At 47.0% G+C, this 27,897-nt stretch overlaps 1 protein-coding gene across 1 annotated transcript; it reads right to left on the bottom strand.

Annotated features, from left to right (window-relative positions):
- Nucleotides 1-17,281, bottom strand: LOC115456641 (thrombospondin-1-like). Its single transcript, XM_030185856.1, has 6 exons — nucleotides 17,157-17,281; nucleotides 15,248-15,370; nucleotides 14,979-15,143; nucleotides 9,344-9,511; nucleotides 6,544-6,704; nucleotides 1-431 (listed from the first exon to the last, which is right to left on the bottom strand). The coding sequence occupies exons 1-6, from the start codon at nucleotides 17,269-17,271 to the stop codon at nucleotides 366-368; spliced, it is 798 nt and encodes a 265-aa protein (XP_030041716.1). The 5' UTR covers nucleotides 17,272-17,281; the 3' UTR covers nucleotides 1-365.
- Nucleotides 17,282-27,897: the final 10,616 nt, after the last annotated feature.

A 27,897-nucleotide genomic window follows, 5' to 3' on the forward strand; every position in this document is an offset into this window, starting at 1 on the left:
TTTCTGTCAATACATTTTTTTATAGTAGTGTTAAGGGAAGAAGAAAGGAGGTTGCTGCTTTGAAAGAATTTGCATACAGTTTACTTAGAAAAGAATAAGCCTGCAGGTTTTACTATATTTATTAAGACTCCATGTCTCCAGTCAGTCCTGGCGAGTTACATTTTGTTTGGGCAAACTCTCTCTTTTCTTGTTCAGTATTTAATTTATTCCATCTGCTTCATTGTCTCCAAAATAGGGCTCCATAATAGCCAGACCTTTGCTTGGAAAGGCTTTATGGATCCAGGAGGCGAGATCCTTCCGGGCCTCGTTTATGGCTCTAGTATTCCACACTTGGCAATTTCATAGCTGCTGCTTCCAATGCTGTCTTAGTGAATCAGTTTGCCGGGTACAAACCGTCCCAAAGCTGGGTTCAAATATTTGCAAAACTCCTCCTACAGGTGAAAATGAAAATAAAGAGCAAAGGCAGTCAAGGTTGCTGGAAATCATTTGGGCTAAATGGGGCCAGGACCCTTTTAGCTTCCCTCTCAGTGCATGCAGGTAGATGGGGGTGCACAGCTTGGTGGTCTTATGGGATTAGAAGTACCCATTTTAAAATTAAATGAGGCCATGGGTTCAAAGATACTAGCTCACAAGGGTAAGAGCTGGCATTGCCTTGAGAGCAGAGACAAGAGGAGAGGTGAAAAGGAGATCACAAGGTGCAGATAAAGAAAGCATGAGATAGTAAAAACTGCAGGTCAGAGTAGTGGGTGGGAACCACTGGCTTACAACAATCCAGAAATCAAATGGATCAGTGCTGGCAGGTTGGTGGTGACTGGGTTCTAGGGATGGGCTGTTGTTCGGAACGACATGGCAAATATTTGTGACATATGCGTGTGGTTACCAAACGAAAACTACTACTACTACTACTATTTAGCATTTCTATAGCGCTACAAGGCATACGCAGCGCTGCACAAACATAGAAGAAAGACAGTCCCTGCTCAAAGAGCTTACAATCTAATAGACAAAAAATAAATAAAGTAAGCAAATCAAATCAATTAATGTGAACGGGAAGGAAGAGAGGAGGGTAGGTGGAGGCGAGTGGTTACGAGTCAAAAGCAATGTTAAAGAGGTGGGCTTTCAGTCTAGATTTAAAGGTGGCCAAGGATGGGGCAAGACGTAGGGGCTCAGGAAGTTTATTCCAGGCGTAGGGTGCAGCGAGACAGAAGGCGCGAAGTCTGGAGTTGGCAGTAGTGGAGAAGGGAACAGATAAGAAGGATTTATCCATGGAGCGGAGTGCACGGGAAGGGGTGTAGGGAAGGACGAGTGTGGAGAGATACTGGGGAGCAGCAGAGTGAATACATTTATAGGTTAGTAGAAGAAGTTTGAACAGGATGCGAAAATGGATAGGGAGCCAGTGAAGGGTCTTGAGGAGAGGGGTAGTATGAGTAAAGCAACCCTGGCGGAAGATGAAACGGGCAGCAGAGAAAGACAAGTCGCGCTTTTTGTTTGCTGAAAATAGTGTGCATTCTTTTGAAAGGGAGCACATTATCCCCCTAATTCTATAAAGGTTGCAAAAACATTGTGCACAATTTAATTGAATAACGAGCCAGTTAGTGCCAATAATTGGCTTTTCAACAAGCAATTATTGGCACTATTAGATTTAATTGGCATTTACACGTGACCAGGAAAAGGGGGAGCAGAAATGGGAGGGGTATGGGCGTAACAGGGCTTGCGTTGTTATAGAATAATGGGAATATGCGCCTAATGTAGGCGCGTACATTTGCACCATGTTTCAGTTGGTGAAAATGGCCATGTCTAAAGTTACGCGTGATACCATGCCTAAATTTAAGCACGACTGTATTTATTTATTAGGATTTATATACCACCTTTTTGAAGGAATTCACTCAAAGCGGTGTACAGTAAGAATAGATCAAACATGAGCAATAAGCAAGTGCAGCAGTAAAAATATTCAAATAACAATACAAAGTATGGCCTGATATACCACTTACATTGTCAACACAATACGTAATAGAACATTTTAACTGATAGCAAATGGTAAAGCAAAGATGGAACATATAGATAGGTAAGAGCGTAAGAAGAGTTAGAAAGTAAAGTGACTAAAGAAAGTTGCACATGACTTATAGACTAGTGTTATTTTCAGTGCTGATTTTTTTCACAACATATATAGAATCTAGCCTATTGTGCAAAAAGGGTGTACACAATAGTGCACCCACTTGAACCATAGTGCACGCACTCTTTCCAAAAGAGTGTGCCTGCTTTGCACAAAGTGGGCACTCTTTCAACGTCTTTGTTCTCATGACACCAAAACGATCAAATGAAAGTGAATAAAATGAAAATTCCCAGAAGTGACATAGAAAATGACTCTAAATGAAAGTTTTCTGGCTGCCTGGAGACCATCCAGCAAGACCATTGGAACGTAGTCAGATCTTAGTAACAGCCTTAGTAGTTTAGGGAAAACAGTCTGGCTGGTTTTGGTAGCCAGAGGAACCAACTTTTCAAAATAATCAAGGATGTTAAATATCAACCTAAGGGGCCTTTTTACTAATCTGCAGCAAAAAGTGGCCTGCGGCAGTGCGAGCGCGTCTTTTGGGCACACGCCAGGCCAGTTTTTACCGCGTCCTGAAAAAAGGTCCCTTTTTTTAAGGGGACAGAAATGGACGTGCGGCAAACTAAAAATTCAGCACTCATCCATTGTCAGCCTGCGACCTTACCATCACCCATTGACTTAGCGGTAAGGTCTCATGCGCTACCCGGGTGGTAGGCATGCAGCATGCGCCCACTGCCGATTACCACTGGGTAAGCACCACACAGTAGAAAATAGAAAATATTTTCTACCGCGTGTTTTTGGTGCGCGCCAAATTCAGAATTACCACCCAGGGCATGCAGTAGCTGGGCGGTAACGCTGATTTGGTGCACGTTGGACATGCCTAGGCCCTTACATGCCTTTGAATAAGGGCCCCTAAATTACTCCTCCATGGGTACACTGAAGACTTACGCTCAATACTGGGGGGGGTACCAAAGCGTATGCTGCACCCACAGAGCTGGCATCTATATTGGTAGGAGTTCATCCTATATAATAATTTGTACCTCCAACGTTCCATGGCTGGCTGGCTGGCTGGCTGGCTGGGTTCGTAACATCTCCTGACATCAGCCAGCCTCCAGTGTTCCATTTCCCCTCACTGTCCCACCCTCGCGTCAAGACGTAATGACGTCAGAGGGCAGAACAGTGAGAGGGAAGGGAACGCTGAGGCGAGCTGACGTCAGGGGATGTTACAAACGGAACGGAACGAAGCCAGCCAGCTAGAGAACGTTCATGTACAAAGAACAACAGAATCGTGGGACATCAAGGACAGGGAGGGGAGGGCGGAGCAGAGCAGAGGAGAATCGATGGGAGGGGAGGAGAGAATCGCGGCACACGGATGGGAGGGCAGGGAAGAGGAGAATTGCAGGACATGGAGGGGAGGGGATGGGAGGGGAGGGAAGAATCATTGGACATGGAGGGGAGGGCAGGGGAGACAGAAAAAATCGCTTACAAGACAGCCTTCTTGTGCTCGTTTCATTGTTGAGGAAACGGGCTTGGTTCCACTAGTGTTATTATAAAACTTAGTGGTAAGTCATAAGTGGTGCTGCATTATCTATGGGAACTCTTATGCTCATCTAGCCAGGAAGGTAGAGAACAAAGCACAAATTAAATGAAATCAATTCTTGTACACCGCAAATATCCACTTTCCAGGGTTCAGTGCAGTTTACATACTAGGGGCCCTGTTTAATAAGGTGCGTTAGTGTTTTTAGCATGCCATGTAGGCGCCTCTAGGGATATTGTAGGCATGTACATGGTTAACAAGCGTTAAAAATGTTAACGCTCCTATAACGCTGCTTAGTAAACAGGGCCCTAGGTGAGACAAAAGCCGACAATGCTAGTGTGAGGCAGTGGCGTAGCCAAGGGTGGGCTTGGGTGGGCCTAGGCCCACCCACTTTGGGTTCAGGCCCACCCAGTAGCAGCATACATATGGGGTGGCTGGCAGGGATCCCCAAGCCCCACCAGTCGAAAACTCCCAACAAGTGTCCCTCCTGCATACCTTGTAAGTAGCAGTGACATACATATGGTTTGCACTGGCCCCACAGCCTTCCCTCTGATGTATTCCCGCCTATGCTGAAACAGGAAGTTGCTTCAGTCGGAAGGCTATGGGGCCAACATGAGCAGTGTGTATTAATTGCTTCCCGCTGCTGGTGAAAATCTGCTATTTAAAAGGTGTACGGGAGAGGGGGGATGTTTGAGAGACCATATGGCATGCAGGCGAGAGAAGGAGAGACCAACCAGCTTATAATCGAACGAGAAAACGCCCAAGTTCCGACCTAAATCGGGAGATGGGCGTTTATCTCACAAAAAACGAATAAAGCGGTATAATCGAAAGCCGATTTTGGACGTTTTCAACTGCACTCCGTCGCGGATGCGGACAAAGTTGATGGGGGCGTGTCAGAGGTGTGGCGAAGGCGGAACTGGGGCGTGGTTATCTGCCGAACAGAGATGGGCGCATTTCACAGATAATGGGACAAAAGTATGCGTTTTTAGCTAGAATTTAGGGCACTTTTCCTGGACCCTGTTTTTTCACGAATAAGGCCCCAAAAAGTGCCCTAAATGACCAGATAACCACTGGAGGGAATCGGGGATGACCTCCCCTGACTCCCCCAGTGGTCATAAACCCCCTCCCACCTCAAAAAATGATGTTTCACAACTTTTTATTTTGACCCTCAAATGTCATACCCACCTCCCTGGCAGCAGTATGCAGGTCCCTGGAGCAGTTGTTAGGGGGTGCAGTGGACTTCAGGCAGGTGGACCCAGGCCCATCCCCCCCCCCTACCTGTTACAATTGTGCTGCTTAATGCTTAGTCGTCCAACCCCCCCCCGAACCCACTGTACCCACATGTAGGTGCCCCCCTTCACTCCTTAGGGCTATAGTAATGGTGTAGACTTGTGGGCAGTGGGTTTTGAGGGGGATTTGGGGGGCTCTACACACAAGGGAAGGGTGCTATGCACCTGGGAGCTCTTTTACCTTTTGTTCTGTTTTTGTAAAAGTGCCCCCTAGGGTGCCTGGTTGGTGTCCTGGCATGTTAGGGGGACCAGTGCACTACGACTCCTGGCCCCTCCCACGAACAAATGCCTTGGATTTATTCGTTTTTGAGCTGGGCGATTTCATTGTCCATTATCGCTGAAAAGCAAAAACGCCCAGCTCACAACTTGGCGAATAAAACATGGACGTCTAATTTTTTCGAAAATACGCTTGGGTCCGCCCCTTCACGGACCCGTTCTCGGAGATAAACGCCCATGGAGATAGGCGTTTCTGTTCGATTATGCCCCTCCAAATCACCTGTGGGATGGGGCAAGGTTCTTCTGCCCACCCATCTTAGGCCCAGGCCCACCCAAAATTGGGTGTCTGGCTACGCCCCTGGTGTGAGGTATGAGAACAATTAGAGACCACTGGTATAATGCATGAGACCAAAAACATTATAGGAAAGGATAATGGGTGAAACTAGGAGTAGAAGTCAGTGGATAACCTATATCTCTTTAAAGAAAATGCATTGTAATTATGTCACTACTAGTGTAACCCAGCCTGTTTCCTCAACAAAACACTAAAAACTAACCTGTTTAAAAAGGCATACCGTAACGATCCAACTTAAATGTCTGATCTCTGCAACACAACAAAACTAAAGTACGTAATGGACATAACACAACTCTCCTGCTGTCCGATTCCCTAATATGGCTGTGCCACACGAACTTTACGAACCAAAACATCACTTTGTATTTGTTCACACCGGTGTCAGCAAACGCCTCTCCGGTACTATGTAAGCCACATTGAGCCTGCAAATAGGTGGGAAAATGTGGGATACAAATGTAACAAATAAATAAATAAAAAAAACAATGAAACGGGCCCTAGAAAGGCTCTCTTGTAAGCGATTTTTTTCTCTCCCCTGCCCTCCCCTCCCCTCCATACCCAGCGATTCTCCTTTTCCCTGCCCTCCCATCCGTGTCCCGCGATTCTCTTCTCTCCTGTCCTCTCCTCCCATCCCATCCATGTCCATCGATTCTGCTCTGCCCTGCCCTCCCCTCGATGTGCCGCGATTCTCTCTTCCTTTGTACCTCATCATTTTCTGGCTGGCCTGGCTGGCTTCCCTTCCGTTGGTAACATCCTGACGTCAGTTTGCCTCCTGCGTTCCCTTCCCTCTCGCTGTTCCGCCCTCTGAGGTCATTAGGTTTTGACGCGAGGGCGTGGCAGTAGGGGGAATGGAATGCTGGAGGCTGGCTGACGTCATTAGATGTTACAAACCCAGGCAGCCAGACAGCGATGGAACGTTGGAGGTGCAAATTATTATACAGGATTGTGCATAACGCTATGAATGCCAAATGGCACATTTTAGAATGATGGGGGCCCAGAATCATACAAGAACAAATAAACTGTCAGGCTGTTATTGAATCCCCCGAACCTTTCTCCTTCCCTCCGTAAACAGCTCTACGTTTTGGTATTTTACCTTTCGCTAACTTACCGGGAAGCCACAGGAGCCCTCCTCATAGTCAGTGCCACTACAGATTTTGCCACCGTGCTCAGGGCTAGGGCTGTCACATTGTCGCGAACGGCTCACCACTGCCAGTCCACAGGATAGAGGACAGGGGGTCCAGGCTGTCCAGGAGGACCACATACCATCAACTGACACAAACAGAGAAAGACCGGCATCAGCTGGAACAGGTCTTTCCTGTCATTCTGATCTCTGCTTTCTTTCCTGCCTTTGTGTTACTCCTGTGCAGTCGTCTGCCTGGTACACACCAGGGACGTAGTCAGACTTCGGCGGGAGGGGGGGGTCCAGAGCCCGAGGTGAGGGGGCACATTTTAGCCCCCCCCCCCGGTGTCGTCAACACCCCCCGCCATTGCCAACTCCCCCACCACCACCATTGCCGACCCCCACTGCCACCAACTTTGACCCCCCCCCCCTCCCGCCGCCAACCCTCCCACGCCGTCGCCTACCTTTGCTAGCGGGCGACCCCAACCCCCGCCAGCTGAGGTCTTCTTCCTTTATTCTGTTTTGAGTCTGACATCCTGTGCAGGGTCCCCCGCCAGCAAAGGCAGCAGACGGCAACGGCGGGTTGGGGGTGGGAGGGGGGTCGAGAGGGTCATCGGCAGGGGGGGTCCAGGGCCAAATCTACGGGGGCCCAGGCCCCCGTGGCCCATGTAGCTATGCCCCTGGTACACACTAGCAGCTGTTAATGCTCTCATTTATATATTAAACATATGATGAGAGGGATGTAATTATATTCACAGTCTATGCAGGAATTCAGTGGAGAAAATTAGGACACTGTGTCCGCACTTCTGTATCAAGTCATTTGAATGAGAAGGATAGGATATGGACAGACCAGATGTATCGGGGTGGAAGAGCCTTTCTGTTTTTATTTTTGTCCATTTTAATTCCTTTTCACCTTTCTTCTTTCCTCGTCCATGTTTGAACGACACAGACAGCGGATCCAGTTCACTCTAGAGAGTCCTCACTGGCCCCTGGGGACTGGAAGACCTTCTCCGAGGCACATTCTATGGGCATATTTGCAAATGTGCATGCACATATGTACTTTAATATTCAACCTAAGTGTGCTATTCCATAACCCCTGGAAACTATAAATGTCACCCAAAATAATGTTAACGGGCTCCAATAATTTAATTATTGGAGCTAACAAGCACTTCATTGGCACTAATTATGATTTGGGTGCCAATCTGGCTGTGTGCTATTCTGTTAGAATGGGCACTTAAAATGGAACGTGCACAATTCAAAAGGGGGTGTGGCCATGTGAGGAGCATGGGCGGGTCAACGGAGTTCATAAAAGATGTGCAGTGTTACAGAATAGCGAGGAATCTGCGCCCAGTTTGTACACCAGGATTTGCAACAAGATTCAACTGGTGTAAATCCTCGCGCTCATCCTGACAGGCCCTTGATAAAATATCATTGAGCTCCAAATTGTATTGGCACCATTTAGAATCTGACCCTAAAAGCACACATCTTTACAGGGGAGTAGCCAGACTTTGGCGGAGGGGGGTCCAGAGCCCAAGGTGAGGGGGCACATTTTAGCCCCCCCCCCCCCCGCGCCGCCAACACCCCCACCACCACCCACCCTCTCGACCCCCCCTCCCGCTGCCAACCCGCCGTCACCAACCTTTGTACATGTAGGATGTCAGACTCACAGAACAAAGCCTTGCAGATCTGCAAGGCTTCGTTCTGTGAGTCTGACGTGCAGGATGTCAGAAACAGAAGGAAGCCTTTTGCGAGAAGAAGAGGACCTCGGCTGGTGGGGGTTGGGGTCCCCCGCCAGCAAAGGCAGACGACGGTGATGGCGGGTTGGTGGCGGGAGGGGGGGTCGGGCGGGTCGTCGGCAGGGGGCTCCAGGGCCAAATCTACGGGGGCCCAGGCCCCCCTGGCCCCACGTAGCTATGCCACTGATCTTACATAGCACATATTTTACAGGTAGGTATACATGTAGGCAGTCTGTATGGTGCATGGGCTGAACTCATACTTACACGCATAATTTATAGAGTACACTAAATTACACACATACCTCTGCATTTATATTAGTTCTATGACTGATGTGAATGCTTACACTTCTATTTTATATGATATCTAACCTGTTATGCTAGTGTTCTGTAAGAAAGGTAGGTGCCTAATCCAATCAGGTGTCCTCTAGGCACCCCTATTTAGGCACACTGTTATACAGTTACCCCCAAGTGTCACCTTTGGGTCACACAGGGCCACCATGGTGGCAGCAGCTGCAGCATCAGACATCTTCCTTCTCCCTCCAAGCATGACCACACCTTCTTCATGACCTAATGTGAATCTAGGTTTCCAACTGCAGTATACAACACTATCCCCCGAATCATGGCATCAAGGTTGCCAGATGGGAAACATTTTCCCCGCCCAAAATCAGCCCTAAACCAGCCCAACGTCAAACCCCGCCTCCCACATCACCAGCCCCACCTCCCACGTCACCAGCCCCCCCCCTGATGTCACCCCTGACGTTGTTAACCCCGCCCCTGATGTCGACCACGCCCCTCAAAAGCTTCTATTGGACCACATCGGACCAATAGAAGCCCCGGGAAAGCTTTTATTGGACCAATAGAAGCCCCGGAAAAAAGCACACAGCGGCCACAGGAGAAGAGCCCAAACCCGCACCCCGCAGCCGCCGAAATTTTGCCGCAGCTGCTCAAAGAAAACCCGCCCAGTGTTGCGGGAAGACCGCAACCCTGGCAACAATGCATCAGTCTTTAACTCTATCTTGTCCACTCTAGTATTTGTAAAAGTGGAGGAGTACCTGGACATGTGGCACTTTTGCAAATGGCAACCTCTTCATTTGGTCCTGGGCAAAGAAGGCCACCCTTCACTGGGGCAGGGCTATTGCAAAGCCGAATTCTCTTCTTCAATCCCGAACACTTGTAGGAACAGATAGACCAGGGGGACCATTCTGACCATGCTCCATCCACTAGCAAGCAAACAGAAGCAGCCAATGTTACTTTAGGTGGGTTGAGGGTGCTGAATGTGAAGCCAGTTCTTCTCTGATCATGCACTGAAAGGGTAATTCTATAACCCAGGTGCTCACATTTATGCTTGTGTTAAGTGTGCAAATGTTTAGAATCATATAACAATGGCCAATGACTAATTTAAAGTAATTTAACCACTGGACGTATCCAGAATGAAATAGCTAGGCTCCATTTAGGGGCCCTTTTACTAAGCCAATTCGGAACTGCCACCCGGCTGCCACGTGGTCCGGGTGGTAGTTTCATTTTTTACGTGTGCCCACTATGCGCGCCGGAAAATATATTTTATTTTCTAGCACGCGGAGCTAACCGGACAGTAATCTGTATGCATGCTGATGATTACCGTCCGGTTACCACGTGAGACCTTATCGCTAAGTAAATGGGTGGTGGTAAGGTCTCAGGCCCAAAATGGACATGCACCTATTTTCATTTTGGCGCGTGTCCATTTTCGGCCCCACCAAAAAGGCCTTTTTTGCAGGTGTGCTAAAAAATGGACCTACGTTCGTCCAATACACGTGTCTACACCAGCGCAAGCCACTTTTTGGCTCACCTTAGTAAAAGGACCCCTTAATCTTCAACAGACCCAAATATCCAGATGTACAGTAACCAACCAAGTTTTAATTATTTTAATGTATGAACCTCAGCCGTACAACACTATGTTCAATAGACTTTTACACAGCGATTAATGTACTTATATCGTCATTGGTTCAAACCTCCCTCCCTCCTGTTTTTCTATATTTTATGTCTTTAATTACTTTGAACTATTAAATGAATTTACCTAGTACTCATCTTTTCAAATTGAATTTCAAAGCTGGTCAGCTCAGCAGAACTTTTGATCCGACATGGCACTTGTTTCACTGAAACGCTTTTTCAAGGATATCCCGTGAAAATAAACGGTTAATATACCACTCCTTTTTTTGTATTATATATGTGCATTTGTATTAAAAGATCTCACCTAATATTAGCCTCCACTCATCCTGCTGACCTAAAAGTAACACAGCCAAGATGTTGGTGGCGTTTTCTCATCAGTCTTATGTACCATCAAGTGACAGTTTTCCTACCAATCACAGAGCACCCAATTAAAACAATGCAGTAACACCTAAAGGATACAATGAGGAGATTGAGCGAATGACCAATTTCATCCACTGGGAAAACAACGACGCCTTCTTGGCTGTGTTACTTTTAGGTCAGCAGGATAAGAGGAGGCTAATATTAGGTGAGATCTTTTTTATTTTTATTTTATTTTTTATTTATGAATTTTTTCAGTTACATTCATGCAATAACTTAAGCATATGGAATTTAGGAATTCTTCCAAATTCAAAAGAAAAAAAAAAGGAAAGAATACAATTTAAATTCTTTATCCACAATTTTTGGTCCAAGTAGTAGGAAATATCATTTACAGGCATTTAAGCTTTATAGTAATATAATAATCTTTAGAGTGGAAGGAGTTCAAAAATACACAGCCGAGTAGCGTTAATGCAATCGAGAATGGCACCAACTTACTCTTTACTAACTAGAAATCTAATAACTTCCCAGGTTCAAGGAAAACATATATATAGAAGCGTTTAAAGAAACAATACATCTACATGGAAATTTAAGGAGGAAAGTTCCTCCTAATCTAAGCAGTCTTGGTTTTAATGCCAAGAATTCTTTTCTTCTTTTTTTGAGTATCCCTTGATAAGTCCGGAAAAATCTGTATTTTAGATCCTAGGAATAAAGCATTAATGTGGCGGAAATATAATCTAAACACATTGTTCCGGTCTGGCTCCAAGGCAAACGCCACCAACATTGTGGTTCTTTCTGAAATAACTTCCATTGAACTTTCTAGAAATTCTGAAAGATTCAAATTAGGTTGTGGATTTTGAGTTAATCTCTTTATCCCAGTAATATATTGAGCCTTAATTATTGGTGGAAAACCTTCAGGAGACATTCCCCAAATTTCTCTGAAATATTTCTTCAACATTTCTAAAGCTGGAATAAGAGGAGATTTGGGAAAATTTAATAAACGTAAATTGTTCCTCCTGGCCTGATTCTCTAAATATTCAATATTACGTATTTGGAAGTTATTGTCTTTTATTATTGCATTTATAGAGTCTTTTGAAGATTTTACTTCATTTTCCAGAACGTCTACTTTGGTGGCCTGCAATATGTGACACATTGGAAAAACCAGACTGATATAGATTCCCACACAAACCACATGCCAGCAGAATCTCTAACCTCAGTCACATGCAGAACACAGACCAACCCTCATCATAATAAAGGACCAAACATTTTATCAGTGGCGTTCCTAGGGGGGCTGACACCCGGGGCAGATCGCCGATGCGCCCTGCCCCCCGGGTGCAGCGCCCCCCCCCCGGCGAAAGGACACCCTCGTGAAAGACCCCCCCCCCCCCCGGTGCACACCGCTGGAGGGGTGCCGTGCGCGCCTGTCCTTCGTTCGTTCCATGCTCCCTCTGCCCCGGAACAGGAAGTAACCCGGGGCAGACCGCACCCATCGTCCCCCCCTAGGAACGCCACTGCAATTTATATTGTTCTGTGGCCTGGCATCAGCCCGCAGAGATGCCAAGTTATCCAGTTCCAGGCTGGAGATCTTGGGTTCATCTTAACTGTTGTAGTAATCTGCCTTGGGGAGCCTGGTATTATAAAGAAGGAACATACTGAAATTAAATTGAATTAAAATGAAACTCTCCTTTCATTGGGGCATATGGAATCACATGTTCACCTCATCTCTTTTGTACAAACGGATAATTCTGTTTTGAGCATGTTTCAGGGACAAGTGGTTTTCATAAGTCAAAATAATAAAAATATTTTCTTTCATGCAGATCTCTCATTTGTTTAAACATAACTACATGGGCTACAAGCCCCTAATGCAGTCCATTGGTTTTCTTATATTTTGTCTTTGTGATGACTTATACTGTGCTAAAACTGGAAATACAATGAGACAGAATAATAGAGTTGTTCCTCCTTGGTTAATTTTAGGCAAGAAGCTAAGAAATTATTTACTCTGGTCTTACAACAAGGACATCCCATCAAGTTATGAATCATCATTTGGAAAACATAAGTGTCATTCAACTCCAACTGTTTTACTGCTGCTTTCCATTAGCCATCATTATTCCTGGGACTCATCTTTATACAAACACATAAAAATGGCATAAAATAAGTAAATACATAGATTGATAGAAACTCTGAATGTCGAGCACCTGAGCCTCATAATGTCTGCTTTAGTGGCCCTTCACCAGGAGGAAAATATCTCCACACGAATACATCACGTGCTAGGGTGTCCCACAAGCAGCCTCTCCAAATGACACACTGATCACAACTCACAATAAATCACAACTCTACCCACGAAAAGTTATCCCGTTATTATACTTCTTCTGTGTACGTCCGCATACCGCGCAAGCCGGCTTGCTTAAAAACACAAGCGAGATCAGACAAAAATGCCACCGACAATAAAGAACGACAACGTGGATGCAGCAGCCCACAGGCCCGTCTGCCCTGCCCCGAGTGCACGGGGATTATGGCTGTGCGAGGGAGGGAAAACATAGACCAACCTCTGAGTCCGGGCCTCAACCCTTTGATGCCATGCTGTCTCCTGCTCTCAATTCAACCCCTTGGGTCCTGGGGGCTCACTGGAGACGACGAGGTGAAACCTGGTCATACCAGATCGATGCATGCACTGCAGGGCAGACCGCATAAGTGAGCATAGGCTAGAGGAGCTGCAGCAGGCAGCCATAGGGAACGGAGGCACAGCAGCAGAGAGAAGTAAACCACCCTAAGAAGGGTGCGGTGCGGAGCGCAGCCTCTTCCCCCTCCCCCCAATCCGATGCATGACTCCCGACTAGCTGGAAACAAAGCAAGGCAGTAGGAGGTGTTTCACTGCTTTCTGCACATTTACTAATTCGATTGGACTACTGCGTGTAGCTGTGTAGGATTGCTGGCAGCTGATTGGTGATCAAAGAGACTGGGTGGGCCTGGGCCCACCCAGGCCCACCCATAGCTATGCCCCTGCATCTCATCGATACTGGGTTATGCTACCTAGGTTTGGTTATAGAACAGGCTCTTACCACATGACCTTGGGGTGTCTAAATGGAGGAACCCAGTTATACTCCCAAACCCCTGGATACTATATATATTCAATATCTTTTTGCTCCTACTTTATAGATTGTTAAGAACTTCAGTTGTTTCTTTTCAAATATATGCTGAAGACATCCAATTCTTACTGAGAAAATAGAAAGTTCAGTTAGTACAACGTTCAAGAATTTATGTCTGTGTTTGAATATGATTGATCAGTGGTTGAGGGGTAATCATCTGAAGCTCAATATGTTAAAAACTCAGGTTTTAGTGCTGTCAAATTATGTTGGGTATGACATCTCCCCATTTTTTATGCGTGGGATAAGCATAAAAGAATCCTGTGCCGAAGGAATGGATCCTCAGGAGCTTAGTCAAGATCGGGAGGCAGGGCTGGTGGTTGGGAGGCGGGGATAGTGCTGGGCAGACTTATATGGTCTGTGCCCTGAAGAGCACAGGTACAAATCAAAGTAGGGTATACACTAAAAGTAGCACATATGAGTTTATCTTGTTGGGCAGACTGGATGGACCGTGCAGGTCTTTTTCTGCCGTCATCTACTATGTTACTATGTTACTATGTATGATGGATGATATGAAAATTGAGATAGTTCATAAGATGTGTAATTTACGAGTCATTCTGGATACTGAATTAATTATGAAACATCAAGTTGCCAAATGAATTGGTTTGATTTTTTTCCTAAGTTAAGGCCTGTAGGATGATTAAGAGACTTTCTTGGGGGGGGGGGGGGGGGGGAGGGAGCAGCTGTAGTTGAAGCAAAGCGATAGGTCCTGACAACCACACATTCTCAAAGACCCCTCAGTGTGCTTTTACATATTTCTTGAGTTTTTACAGGATTGCCTTAGGAGTGGTGGCATTGAGGTGATCATAAATATTGAGTTTAATTATCAACATCTTGGTGGGGGAGGGAATAGAGGGGCCTGTGGGTCTAAGAGTTAACTGCAAAGGTGAAAGTTCATCTAGGGCATCTAATATGCATGTGCCAAGGGTGCAAACATGCATTGTTACACCTCTTCTGTCTACATCTACAGGCATGGAGCTTGGCTAGTGTGACAAGGCCTGAGGTGAAGCAGGATATGTTAAGCATACCAAACTGTGGAATTCACAGCTTTGAGTTAGAAAAGAAAGAAGGTGGATTTAATAAATCTTCTACTGGCTACTATTAGTGGACTCTATAGTGGACAGGGGCAGGGAGAAATCAACACTGGCTCAACCTATCCTGTGGAACTCACCGGAAAACACTAGTCTAGATGGGAGTTGCCTAGGATTGAAAAGACCCCAGGTTGAACAAGGGATGGCTAAATTGAAACATATGTTTGACTCACCAGGACATGAGGTTTTCACAGGGCAAGGCCTGAGCTCAACAGAAGGACCCTGGCACCTCATTCCACTTTCTGGATGGGTACACAGACGGATACGCATCTGGTTCTGATGTCCACACTGCACAGTGCAGATAGACCAAGGAGACCAAGGTGTCCACACACTTCTTTCTAGCACAGGAAAGACAAATGAATACACAGATTACTTCCACCAGTGACTTTTGGAAAGCTGGAGTTTGTCTGAAAGGAAAGCAGACAAATCCTTCACACCTTACCTCTGCAGTGATTTCCAATTCCTATAAGCCCACTCTGGCATACACAGATGTAGGACCCAAGAGTATTCACACAAATGGTTTTGGCATTACAGTAATAGGCCCCTGTTGCACACTCATCTCTGTCTGAAGCACAATAAAAAAATAATGACATAACAACATAAGTGTTGCCATACTGGGACCTACCAAAGGTCCAGCAAGCCCAGTATCCCTTTTTCAACAGTGGCCAATCCAGGTCACAAGTTCTTGGCAATATACCAAAAGAGTAAAACAGATTTTATGCTACTTATCCTAGAAAAAAGTAGTGGATTTTCCCAAGTCCATCTTAATAATGGTTTATGGACTTTTCGTTTAGGAAATTAGCCAAACCTTTTTTTAAACCCTGCTATGCTACCTGCTTTTACAACATTCTCTGACAATGAATTCTAGAGTTTAATTACACGTTGAGTGAAGAAATATTTTCTCCAATTTGTTCTTAAATATACTACTTATAATTTTCATTGCAAAAAGTTGTTGCTTGGATAGACAGAGAATGAGAGAAAACCTGACCACTACAACTAGTGGATTACCTAGCTTGGTTACCACCTGGGCGGAGCACCCTCTCCTCCAGGTGAGTTATGTCCCCCACCCTCCTCTAAGCAGTTAAGGGGTGCACTGAGCAGTTGTGCAGCTGTCGGCTCTGCCTCTCTGATGACAGCTTCCTGTTCCGGGTCAGGGGACAGGCAGAGCCAACAGCCTCATGACTGTTCACTCCTTTACTGCCTGCATCCGGGGCAGACCGCACCCACCGCCCCGCCCTTGGTACGCCACTGACTACAACTACATACAGGTTTGGATAGTCCAAGTATAGTTTTCCTCAACTGGTAATTCACATTTCAGTCAACTTTGTACAGACAAACTTTCTTCAAAAGCGCAGCGATACATGGAAAGAAAAATAAATATTTGCTTATCACCACCCTTTCCCCTTCAGATTATCACTGAGACTATCAATGGATTGTTTTTAACGATTAACTTATATCTTTTAGTAATACCATCAAAAGAGGATGTTAGGCATCATTTATTCCTTTGAAAGAAACTAGTTTACACGTGTAAATAGTCATATACATATTAACAGTCTGGCCGATATTCAAAACGAGTTATCCGGCCAGGTTTAATTCACTTGCATGTGGCTATCTAGTCATTTTCAGCAGTACTTAACTGGTTAGCGGTGCTGAAAATGACCGGTTAGCACTGAAGTGGAAGTCGGGGGGTGTTTAAGAGGCAGAGTCCAGTTAGCTCCCATTAATCAGAGCTAATCAGCCATGTTTAGCGAATAAATAGCTGTCCTGTCTTTATGTGCTAGCAGGGGCGTAGCCAGACTTCGGCGGGAGGGGGGTCCAGAGTCTGAGGTGAGGGGGCACATTTTAGCCCCCCCTGGCACCGCCAACCCCCCCCCCCCCCGCCACCATTGCCGCCACCCCCCGCCATTGCCGCCACCCCCCGCCGCCGCCAGCACCACTAACAACAACTTTGACTCCCCCTGCCTCTCAACCCCCCCTCCTGCCGCCAACCCACCGTCGCCGTCTGCTACCTTTGCTGGCGGGGGACCCCAACCCTCGCCAGCCAAAGTCTTCTTCCTTCGTTTTGCTTCTGAGTCTGACGTCCTGCACTTGGACGTCCTGCACCCCCGTGGCCCCATAGTAGCTACGCCACTGCTAGCCCATGGCCAGTTAAGTCTGAATATTGGCATAGCCGGGTATGCTTTGCATAAACTGGGAATACCTATCGATGTAGTTCTTATGCTAAAGGTCAACAAAAAAGCCAACTGTTCTCTCTTCCTCAGTGCAGAACGAGCTGAGGCTCCCTGAGTAAACAAAGGAAATTACTGGTCGCCTCTCATAGAGAATCATATTTTCTTCATCACCATACATACCCAGGCAGCTGTACAAGCCATCTCCTTCGTACCCTTCAGGACACCGGCACATATAGGAGCCATAATTATTGATGCAGGATGCCTGGGGCAAGCATGTCAGAGGCATTCCTTCCATGCATTCATCTGTGTCTTTAAGTAGAACAGTGAAACACTAGTCATTCATTAAGGAAAGTCTGAGTGCATTTGCTTTCATCAACACTACCCTTTCTCCGCTTTGTGTTCACTCTTTAAATAAGATAATTTTATATAGAGGGGCATAATCGAACGCGAACGCCCATCTCCATGGGCATCTATGTCCGAGAACGGGTACGTGAAGGGGCGGGACAGACAGTATTTTCGAAAAAAATGGGCGCCTATCTTTTTTTTTTTTATAATACGGTTTGTGCCCGGCAAATGCATCGGATTTGAGCTGGGCGGTTTCGTTTTTCAGCGATAATGGAAACCGAAGGCGCCCAGCTCAAAAACGAACAAATCCAAGGCATTGGGTCGTGGGAGGGGCCAGGATTCGTAGTGCACTGGGCCCCCTCACATGCCAGGACACCAACCGGGCACCCTAGGGAGCACTTGTAACAAAACAAAAAGTTAAATACCTTCCAAGTCCATAGCTCCCATCTCTTGGGTGCTGAGCTCCTCAAATCCCCCCCCCCCCCCAAAACCCACTGCCCACAACTCTACACCATTACCATAGCCCTTATGGCTGAAGGGGGGCACCTACATGTGGATACAGTGGGTTTTGGGGGCGGTTTGGAGGGCTCCCATTTACTACCACAAGTGTAACAGGTAGGGGAGGATGGGCCTGGGTCCACCTGCCTGAAGTCCACTGCACCCACTAACAACTGCTCCAGGGACCTGCATACTGCTGTGATGGAGCTGGGTATGACATTTGAGGCTGGCATACAGGCTGGAAAAAAAAAGTTGTTAAAGTTGTTTTTTTATGGTGGGAGGGGGTTAGTGACCACTGGGGGAGTCAAGGGTGGTCACCTCCGATTCACTCCGATGGTCATCTGGGCAGTTGGGGCACTTTTTTGCGACTTGTTCGTGAAAAATAGGGTCCAAAAAATGACCCAAATTTGCGCTAAAAATGCCTTTCTTTTTTCCATTATCGGCCGAAGGCGCCCATCTCTCCTCGGCCGATAAACACGCCCCAGTCCCGCTTTCACCATGCCTCCGACACGCCCCCGTCAACTTTGCCCGTTTTCACGACAGATTGCAGTTGCAGACACCCAAAATCGGCTTTCGATTATACCGATTTGGGTGCCTTTGCGAGATGGGTGCCCATCTCCCGATTTGGGTCGAAATATGGGCACTCATCACTTTCGGGCTGATAGTCATTTAGACAGAAAGGGCAAAAAGCACCTGTTTGCAGCCTATTTTACGAAAATACATAGGTGCCTATGGGGCTCATTTTCAAAGCACTTAGACTTACAAAGTTTCATAGGTTACTATGAGGGGCATTTTCGATATGATGTCTGAGTCCGACTTTGGACGTTTTGCTCAAAACGTCCAGAATCCGAATAGCAAATGTGGGGGCGTAAGCGTCTATGTGAGCCCAACACATGCCAAAATGGAGTTCCTGCATGGAGTTCCTGCACAACTACCGCGTGGCTCTTGTGGTAATTTCATATTTGGCGCGCGCCCAATATGCATGTCTGAAAAATATTTTTTATTTTCGGACGCGCTTATCGGATGCACGCCAAGTGGCACTTGACACACGTAGGTTATTACTGCCCAGTTACTGCATGAGTCTTTACCACTAGGTCAATGGCTGGCGGTAAGGCCTCAGACCCAAAATGGACGCGCGGCAATTTTGATTTTGCCGCATGTCCATTTTCGGCAAAAATTTAAAAAAGGCCTTTTTTCACAGGCGCGCTAAAAAATGGATCGGCGCGCACCCAAAACCCACGCCTACATTACAGCAAGCCATTTTTCAGCGATCTTGTAAAAGGACCCCATAGCAATTTTCGAAACGGCAAAACACCTATCTTTTGTTTTAAAAAATGGATACTTGCTAGATGTTTTTGTGTTCTGTGTGTTTATCTTCTTGGTCCATTTTTGCAAAACAAAAAGCCTTCCAAGTGAAAAATGCACAAATCAAGCAATTGGGATGTAGAAGGAGCCAGCATTCTTAGTAGACTGGCCACATAAAAATCCCAGCAGAGCAGTGGGGCACCCTAAGGGTGCTGCAATGGACTACACATAAAAGCTCCCAGATGCATCTCACCATTGCTCCTTTATATTGCATGGTGAGCCCTCCGAAACCCACCAAAAACCTACTGTACCCAACTATACACCACTACAATGACCCTCATGGCTGCAGGTGTCACCTATATGTGGGTACAGCAGGTTTTTGGAGGGCTGACACATTCCATCACAAGTGTAACGGTTAGAGTGGATTATTAGACTGGGTTCCCTTCTCCACAGTGTACTGCACCGACCACTCGGCTACTCCAGGGACCTGCTTGTTGCACTAATAGGACTGGCTATAACATCTGAGGCTGTCATGGAGGTTGGTATGTACTGTTTCTTTTACATCTTTGAGGGGTAGGAGGGGGTTGATGGCCACTGAGGGAGTGGGAGGAGGTCAGTGACCACTGGGGAAGTAAGGGGAGCTCATTCTTTTATTCCTCCAGTGGTCATCTGGTCATTTAGGGCACTTTTTTTTATGGCTTAGTCATTATTAAAACAGGTCTAGCTCAAAACATCTTAGTTTTAGTCCTGGATGTTATCATTTTATTCCATTATGGCTGAAAAATGGCCAGCAGGCTTATTTTCGAAAGAGAAGAATGCCCATCTTTCAACACAAATCAGAAGGTGGGCGTCCTTCTCACAGGGTCGCCCAAATCGGTATAATCGAAAGCCGATTTTGGGCGTCCCCAACTGCTTTCCGTCGTGGAGACGACCAAAGTTCCCGGGGGCGTGTCGGAGGTGTAGCAAAGGCGGGACTTGGGCATGCCTAACACATGGGCGTCCTCAACTCATAATGGAAAAAAAAGGGTGTCCCTGACGAGCACTTGGATGACTTACCTGGTCCAGTTTTTCTTACGACCAAGGCACAAAAAGGTGCCCGAAATGACCAGATGACCACCGGAGGGAATCGGGGATGACCTCCCCTTACTCCCCCAGTGGTCACTAACCCCCTCCCACCCTAAAAAAAACTTTAAAAATATTTTGTGCCAGCCTGTATGCCAGCCTCAAATGTCATACCCAGCTCCATGACAGCAGTATGCAGGTCCCTGGAGCAGTTTTAGTGGGTGCAGTGCACTTCAAGCAGGCAGACCCAGGCCCATCCCCCCTACCTGTTACACTTGTGGTGGTAAATGTGAGCCCTCCAAAACCCACCACAAACCCACTGTACCCACATCTAGGTGCCCCCTTTCACTCGTAAGGGCTATGGTAGTGGTGTACAGTTGTGGGTAGTGGGTTTTGAGGGGGTTTTGTGGGGCTCAGCACACAAGGTAAGGGAGCTATGTACCTGGGAGCTTTTTCTGAAGTCCACTGCAGTGCCCCCTAGGGTGCCCGGTTGGTGTCCTGGCATGTCAGGGTGACCAGTGCACTATGAATGCTGGCTCCTCCCACAACCAAAGGGCTTGCATTTGGTCATTTCTGGGATGGGCGTCCTTAGTTTCCATTATCATCAAAAATCAGAAACGACCAAGTCTAAGGACGACCATCTCTAGGGACGACCTAAATGTCAAGATTTGGGCAAATCCGACTGTATTATCAAAATGAAAAGTGGACGCCCATCTTGTTCTGATAATATGGGTTTCCCCGCTCCTTCGCCGGGACATCCTGCGAGGACGTCCTCAGGAAAACTTGGGTGCCCCTTTCGATTATGCCCCTCCAGGTCTTAGGAACACCCAAACCCGCCCTTAACATGCCTCGCAACGCACTCCCTTGAGGTATGGACACACTACAGATGAACAGCATAGAAAAATGTCTGGAACCTAGTGGTTGGACTGGCCCTACTTATGGGGATCCATGTTCTTTAATGTTTGATTAATGGTTCAATAAAAGTATATATGTTTGTTTGAACTCTTGCGTGTCTTGTAGCTCTTCAAAATTTTCTTTACATTTACCATATTCATTTGATTCACTTTTTTATTTGCTCATTCAACCTTTTTTTTTTTTGCCCTAGTGCTGTTTTTAATGTTTACAGTAGTATAAATTACAGCTTTGGCCTTCTCCCACCCCACCTGGGGCAAGCTCTGGCACATCCTGTTGATCTGTTTTAGTCTTTGAAGGAAGAAAACAGATGTGAAATGATACCTACCTGATCATTTTCACTCATTTTTTCCTGCTGTACTAGTTCTGAATCCTATCTGGAAGGCCATGGCACTCAAAAACTATTGGATAGTAGAAATCTAAGACACCTCAGCCTAAGTTATTACAAACCTTAAATAAGAAAGCAGGAAACACATTGCTCCCCCCCCCCCCCCCCTCCTAGGAGCTGTTGCTCAATGGGAGGAAGTGAGGATCTGGACCTGGTGGAAAACAGCTCCTAAGAGAACAGGTTAAAATGGTCCCTAGCTATCACACAAGAATACTGATTGACTTCCTGACCACACCAACCTATACACAGGAACCAAAGAGTTTAGCTCTGTTTCCATCTGGTGGCAGGAGGGATATAACCCATTTATCTGGACTGGTCTGGCAGGACCAAAGGAAAGAAAATGATCAGGTAAGAATAATTTCACCTCTCTCTCTCTCTCTTTCTAAGGAAATGTCATATTAAATGCAGCTCATTTATTTTTGGCATTGTTTTGTCAGTTTAGCACATATGAGCCTGACATAGGAAGGGTTTGTACCTCATGTGGAAGACATTTGATAAAGCGAGTCCAATCATTGTAGTTGGATAAACTGAGTATGTACTAACCAACGCAATGGATTCCATTCCCCTCAAACCCTGGGTTACATTTGCAGTTATTCTTACTCCGTGGTCCCTGGCACACTTTACTGATATCTGAAATAAAGAGCATGCAGGTACATAAGAAATACATGTCAATTATAATAACCCACGATGTTATCAATCTAAAGGTGGATTTTATCAAAACTGTGAAATTGCTATTGTACAACAATACACAGAATAACATAAATTACGAGACAAAAGATCAAAGGGCGCTTTGAATCACAACCTCAAGATATTCATATGACCCCATTTTATTTTAATACTGCATATATATTTGAGAGAGAGAGAAAGAAAAATACAGTATGGGCATAGACTATAGGCATGTATGGTATATTGTTGGCCACTTTAGAAAAACACATGTGTATTTTTCCCAAAGCTGTCCCAAAGAGTCTGGTATCCCTTGCCAGTTTCACTTTCAGGGGAAACATCGACCACTGAGGGATTAAGGGGTGACCTCCCTTAATCCCTCCAATAGAGTGCTGCCTAATATGAGTACTTGATTGAAGCATAGATGTTGAAAATATAGGGGTCGATATTCAAAGCCTGTTGAATGTCTTGGTTGGGCTATCCAGTGATATTCAGCAGCACTTAACCGGTTTTCATGCCACTGAATAACCACAGTGCCGCAGTGGCATTCCTAGCTTGTTTGCCACCCTTCCCAGAAGCGCATCACTCCACCACATTTCCTCCTAACAAGGGTGTGTGCAGAGCAGGCGTTCAGCTGTCGGCTCTGCCTGTCCCCTGCCCCAGAACAGGAAGTAACGTCAGAGGGGGCAGGGGACAGCCGCACACCTGCTCCGCAATCCCCTTGCTGCTTACACCCGGGGCGGACTTCCCCCATCGCCCCACTCTTGGTATGCTACTGCAGTGCCAATATTCAGCACATAACCACCTACATAAGTAAACTGGCCATATCGGACCACATAAAAGTCAGTCCTGTCTTTATATGGTGTCGCTTAAGCGGTTAAGTGCTAAATATCACACAAGTGCAGAAGAGTTAGCCAGCCGCATAAACATGGCTAGTCAATGCCGGTGTTCGGACAGGGACCGGAATTGAAAATCTGAGAATAACACTGGCAGCGATTAGAAAACACTCACCAGTGCCGGCTGAATGTCTACCCCATAGTGACCCCCGGCTTTCAATATTGACCGAAAGTAATGAACACAAAGCTGGGCTACGAATGAATGAGTTAACTAGTTAATACATGCATTAAGCTGGCAATTAATACCTTTCTTCAAGAGGAACAATCTCTGTGCCACCATGACTTTGACAGGGATCACTGAAATGTAGTCATAGGCAATCGCTCGGACATAACCGAAATCCTTTTGCCTGAAAAGTTTCAAACAACCTGCTCTTCACTGGGTAAAAGGTTTGGGTTATTGGCACTATACATGAAAAAATTTTTGTAGGCATCTCTTTCTACTCATCTTAAGAGAAATATAGGAGGCTGTTCCATAATTGAGTGCCTCTATTTACGCACCCAAAGAACGCAGGCAATGTGCCTATTCCATAAGGACATTTACATGCATAAGTGTTTTTATAGAATACTAGTGGAAGTTGACATCAACGCTCCTAAATGTAGGCACTCACGTTTACACCAGCCCCCAAATTCTATATATGGCATTCAAGACTGTGCGTATAAATTTGGGCATGTGCTCAATTTGCACATGAAATTTAATTGAATAACAATCCAATTAGCAGCAATCATTGCGTGCTAACAATCAATTATTTGTGCTAATTGGCACCAATTTGAATTTACACGGGCATCTTCCTAGTCGGGATTCTATAAAGATGTGCATGTAAATTTTACTGCGTGGATCTGAAAAGGAATGTGTCCATGGAAGGGGCATGGGTGGACCAGGGGCGTTCCTAGAATTTTTGCGCAGTATTACAGAATAAGGTAGATCCGCAGCTAATTTAGGCATGAGAATTTACACCAGCCTTCGGTTGGCATAAATCCTCGTGCCAAAATTGAGCGTGGATACCGGTGCTAAGCACTGTTCTGTAAATTGAGTGCAGTTTGTAGAATACTGCTTAGTGCTTATTTTTTATCTATGCCATTTACTGAATTTAGCCCCAGGTCTTTGGCTGGCATTAATGGAGGCACCTAAATGCGTTAAAATTACAGTATTCTGTAAGTTGCATGTGTAAATGTCAGCCCCGCCCATGCTCCTCCCCTGTGAACACCCCAACGATTACTCACTAAGCTGTGGCAAGAGGGGCCTGCGCTGGCGTTGGTGCATATTTTTGATGTGCGTCAAGGCCCCCTTTTACCACAGTGGGTAAAAGGCAGATTTAAAAAAAAAGAAATGGATGTGCAGCAAGTGAAGCACTTACTGCGTGCCCATTTTGGGAGGGATCACTTACCACCACCCATTGAGGTGGCAGTAAGGGCTCCCATATTACCTCCCACACTACTCTGGTGGTAACTGGGCAGTGCAGTAACCAGGCAGTGCATGGCACAGTGGCGTAGCTACGTGGGGCCATGGGGGCCTAGGCCACCGTAGATTTGGCCCTGGACCCCCTCTGCCGATGACCCTCTTGACCCCCCTCCCGCAGCTGTCGCCGTCCGCTACCTTGCTGGCGGGGGACCCCAACCCCCGCCAGCCGAGGTCCTCTTCTTCCGGCACAAGGCTTCGTTCTGTTTCTGTGTGTCTGACGTCTGACCGAAGAAGAGGACCTTGGCTGGCGGGGGTTGGGGTCTCCCGCCATCAAAGGTAGGCGACGGTGGGAGAGGGTTGGCGGCGGGAGGGGGGGTCGAGAGGGTCGTTGGCAGGGGGAGTCAAAGTTAGTGGTGGTGGGGGAGGGTTGTCGGCGGTGGGGGGGGGGCTAAAATGTGCCCCCTCACCTCGGGCTCTGGACCCCCCTCCCGCTGAAGTCTGACTACGCCCCTGGCATGGCACTGCCTGATTACTGCCAGATACACACCGGTGCTACAAAAATAAAGAGACAACATGAAGATTACAACCATACGTTACTCCTTGGATTTTCAGCACTTGAGTTCCATTGGCTATGACGGAAGACTCGGTTCCAAGTAAGGTCCAGTTCTTAGGCTCTTTGAACCACTGTATAAAGCTGGTGGAGGAGATGCTGAGATAGCGAGGCAGTTCAATCACGATGGTATCTCCTTCCAAAAACTCACCAATTTCTAAAGCAAAATGGAAATGGGACAATGATGAGCACTAACAAACTTCAGACAAGAAACGAGTTGTTTGAACTTGATCTAGTCTCATGGAGCCAGCTTTCCTTATTGTATTAAGTTACACTGCTCAGCTATATGGATTGTAGCTGAATATTGCTGCTTTCCATATAGTTAGGCGAAACGCCTTGCTCTGCCCCGGCACTATCCAAATGGGACTAAATTCTATAAACGGTACCTAAAATAATCACCAGGAACTCGATTACATTTAGGTGTGACCATTTACACCTATGAAACTTAGGTGTAAATCCCTGTGTCTAAATTAGGCGTGGATCCCCTTTATGATATAAGAATATGCATAAATTAAAGGAACACCCCAATTACGCCCATGACCCTCCCATAACTATGCCCAAAGCCGCCGGGACGAAATTCCCTGGGCCTCCAAGGGGGGCCCGGCGCCGCAGTTCCACCCGCCCTCCATCGTCGACCGTCTGCCACCGGGCTGGGCCCCCTGCATTGAAATCACAGCGCCTCTCACCTCCGTGTGAAAGCGCAGCAGGGCAGCAGATCGCCTCCCTTCGGGCCTCCTTCCCTCCCTGTGTCCCGCCCTCGTCTGACGTAACTTCCGCGAGGGCGGGACACAAGGATGGAAGGAGGGCCGAAGGGAGGTGATCTGCTGCCCTGCTGCACTTTCACACAGAGGTGAGAGGCGCTGTGATTTCAATGCAGGGGGCCCGGCCCGGTGGTAGACGGAGGAGGCGGATGGAGGGGGGAGTGGCGGCGACCTCAGGGGGTGGAGGGGGGAGCGGCGGTGGTGACCTCAGGGGGGGTGGCGGGGGCGGGGCCTCGGGGGCGGTCTTGCCCGGGGCCCAGCCCAGTCTCTCAGCGGCCCTGCCTATGCCCCCTTTTTGGTCCCTCATGTAAATTTTAATTAAGTCCAATTAGCGCCAATAATTGCTTGCTAAAATCTCAATTATCGGTGCTAATTGCCTATTTATTCAATTAAATTGTGCATGCAATTTTTGGCCACTTTTATAGAATTCAGCAGCACTTTCCCAATAGAGAATAAGTTTATAAAAAAGGGGCCTCTATTTAGGCATCTGATATGCACATAAAGGACTAGAATAAGGACTAAATTCTATAAATGGCACCGAAATATTGGCACTAAAAAAACAGCGCTTAGTGCTTTTCTATAAACAGCGCTCACCCCAGATTCTATATAGTGCGCCTAGAGATCAGCGCTGAAATAGGCGTGGATTCTATAACAGCATGTGCAATTTAACAAGCTTAACTAGCTAATGAGCGCTGATAACAGTGCTAACCTAGAAACCTGAACAAATGGGCTAACAGGGAAAAAAAATGTCTGGACCCCAGATAGTCCCCTCAAAAGGAGGACATGTCTGGGGAAATCTGGACGTATGGTAACACTGAGGGGCATAATCGAATGGCGCCCCGACCGTATTATCGAAATAAGATAGCCAGCTATCTTTCATTTCGATAATACGGTCGGAGCCGGCCAAATCTCAGCATTTGCGCCGGCTTTAGAGATGGCCGACATCGGTTTCCAGCGATAATGGAAACTAATGCCGGCGATCTCAAATGGCGAAATGCAAGCCCTTTGCTCATGGGAGGAGACAGCATTTCTAGTGCACTGGTCCCCTTGGGCATGCCAGGACACCAACCGGGCACCCTAGGGGGCACTGCAGTGGACTTCACAAATTGCTCCCAGGTACATAGCTCCCTTACCTTGGGTGCTGAGTCCCCCAAATCCCTCCCAAAACTCACTCTCCACAGCTCTACACCACTACCATAGCCCTAAGGGATGAAGGGGGGCACCTACATGTGGGTACAGTGGGTTTTGGGGGGGTTGGAGTGGTCCCATTTACCACCACAAGTGTAACAGGCGGGGGGGATGGGCCTGGGTCCACCTGCCTGAAGTGCACTGCACCCACAAAAAACTGCTCCAGGAACCTGCATACTGCTGTCAGGGAGCTGGGTATGACATTTCAGGCTGGCATAGAGGCTGGCAAAAATTATTTTTTGGGGGGGTGGGAGGGGGTTGGTGACCACTGGGGGAGTAAGGGGAGGTGATCCCTGATTCCCTCCAGTGGTCATCTGGTCAGTTGGGGCACCTTTATGAAGCTTGGTCCTGAAAAAAAAGGGACCAAGTGAAGCTGGCGAAATGCTCGTCAGAGCCGGCTTTGTTGTTTCCATTATTGGGCGAAGCCGGCCATCTGGTAACCACGCCCCCGTCCCGCCTTCCGTACCCTACCCTACCGAAACACCCCCTTGAAGTTTGGCTGGTTCGGCGACAGAAAGCAGTTGGCAGCGGCCAAAATTGGCTTTCGATTATACCGATTTGGCCGGGTTCAGGGGATCGCCGGCCATCTCCCGATTTGTGTCGGAAGATGGCCGGCGATCTCCTTCGAAAATAAGCAGGACTATCACCAGCATCACTAGCAAAATGAATACTGATGGACTGGCATTTTGCCAGGCACTGATCTCACAAAAGTGCTCCCGTGAGATCTGAACATGTTTACCATGCCAGCATCAACAGCTCATAGTACTGGTGCGGACTGCTGCACTATTTCTCTGCACTGCACAGCTAATGTGGGGCAAGCTCTGGATTTCTTCAGCCGGTTGGTCTTGGCAATCCCTGCCAGTTACAGCAGTGGCGCGCCCAGCTACAGTGTTG

This window comes from Microcaecilia unicolor, chromosome 13 (assembly GCF_901765095.1).
Source record: "Microcaecilia unicolor chromosome 13, aMicUni1.1, whole genome shotgun sequence".
In the NCBI taxonomy this organism is placed as follows: Eukaryota; Metazoa; Chordata; class Amphibia; order Gymnophiona; family Siphonopidae; genus Microcaecilia; species Microcaecilia unicolor.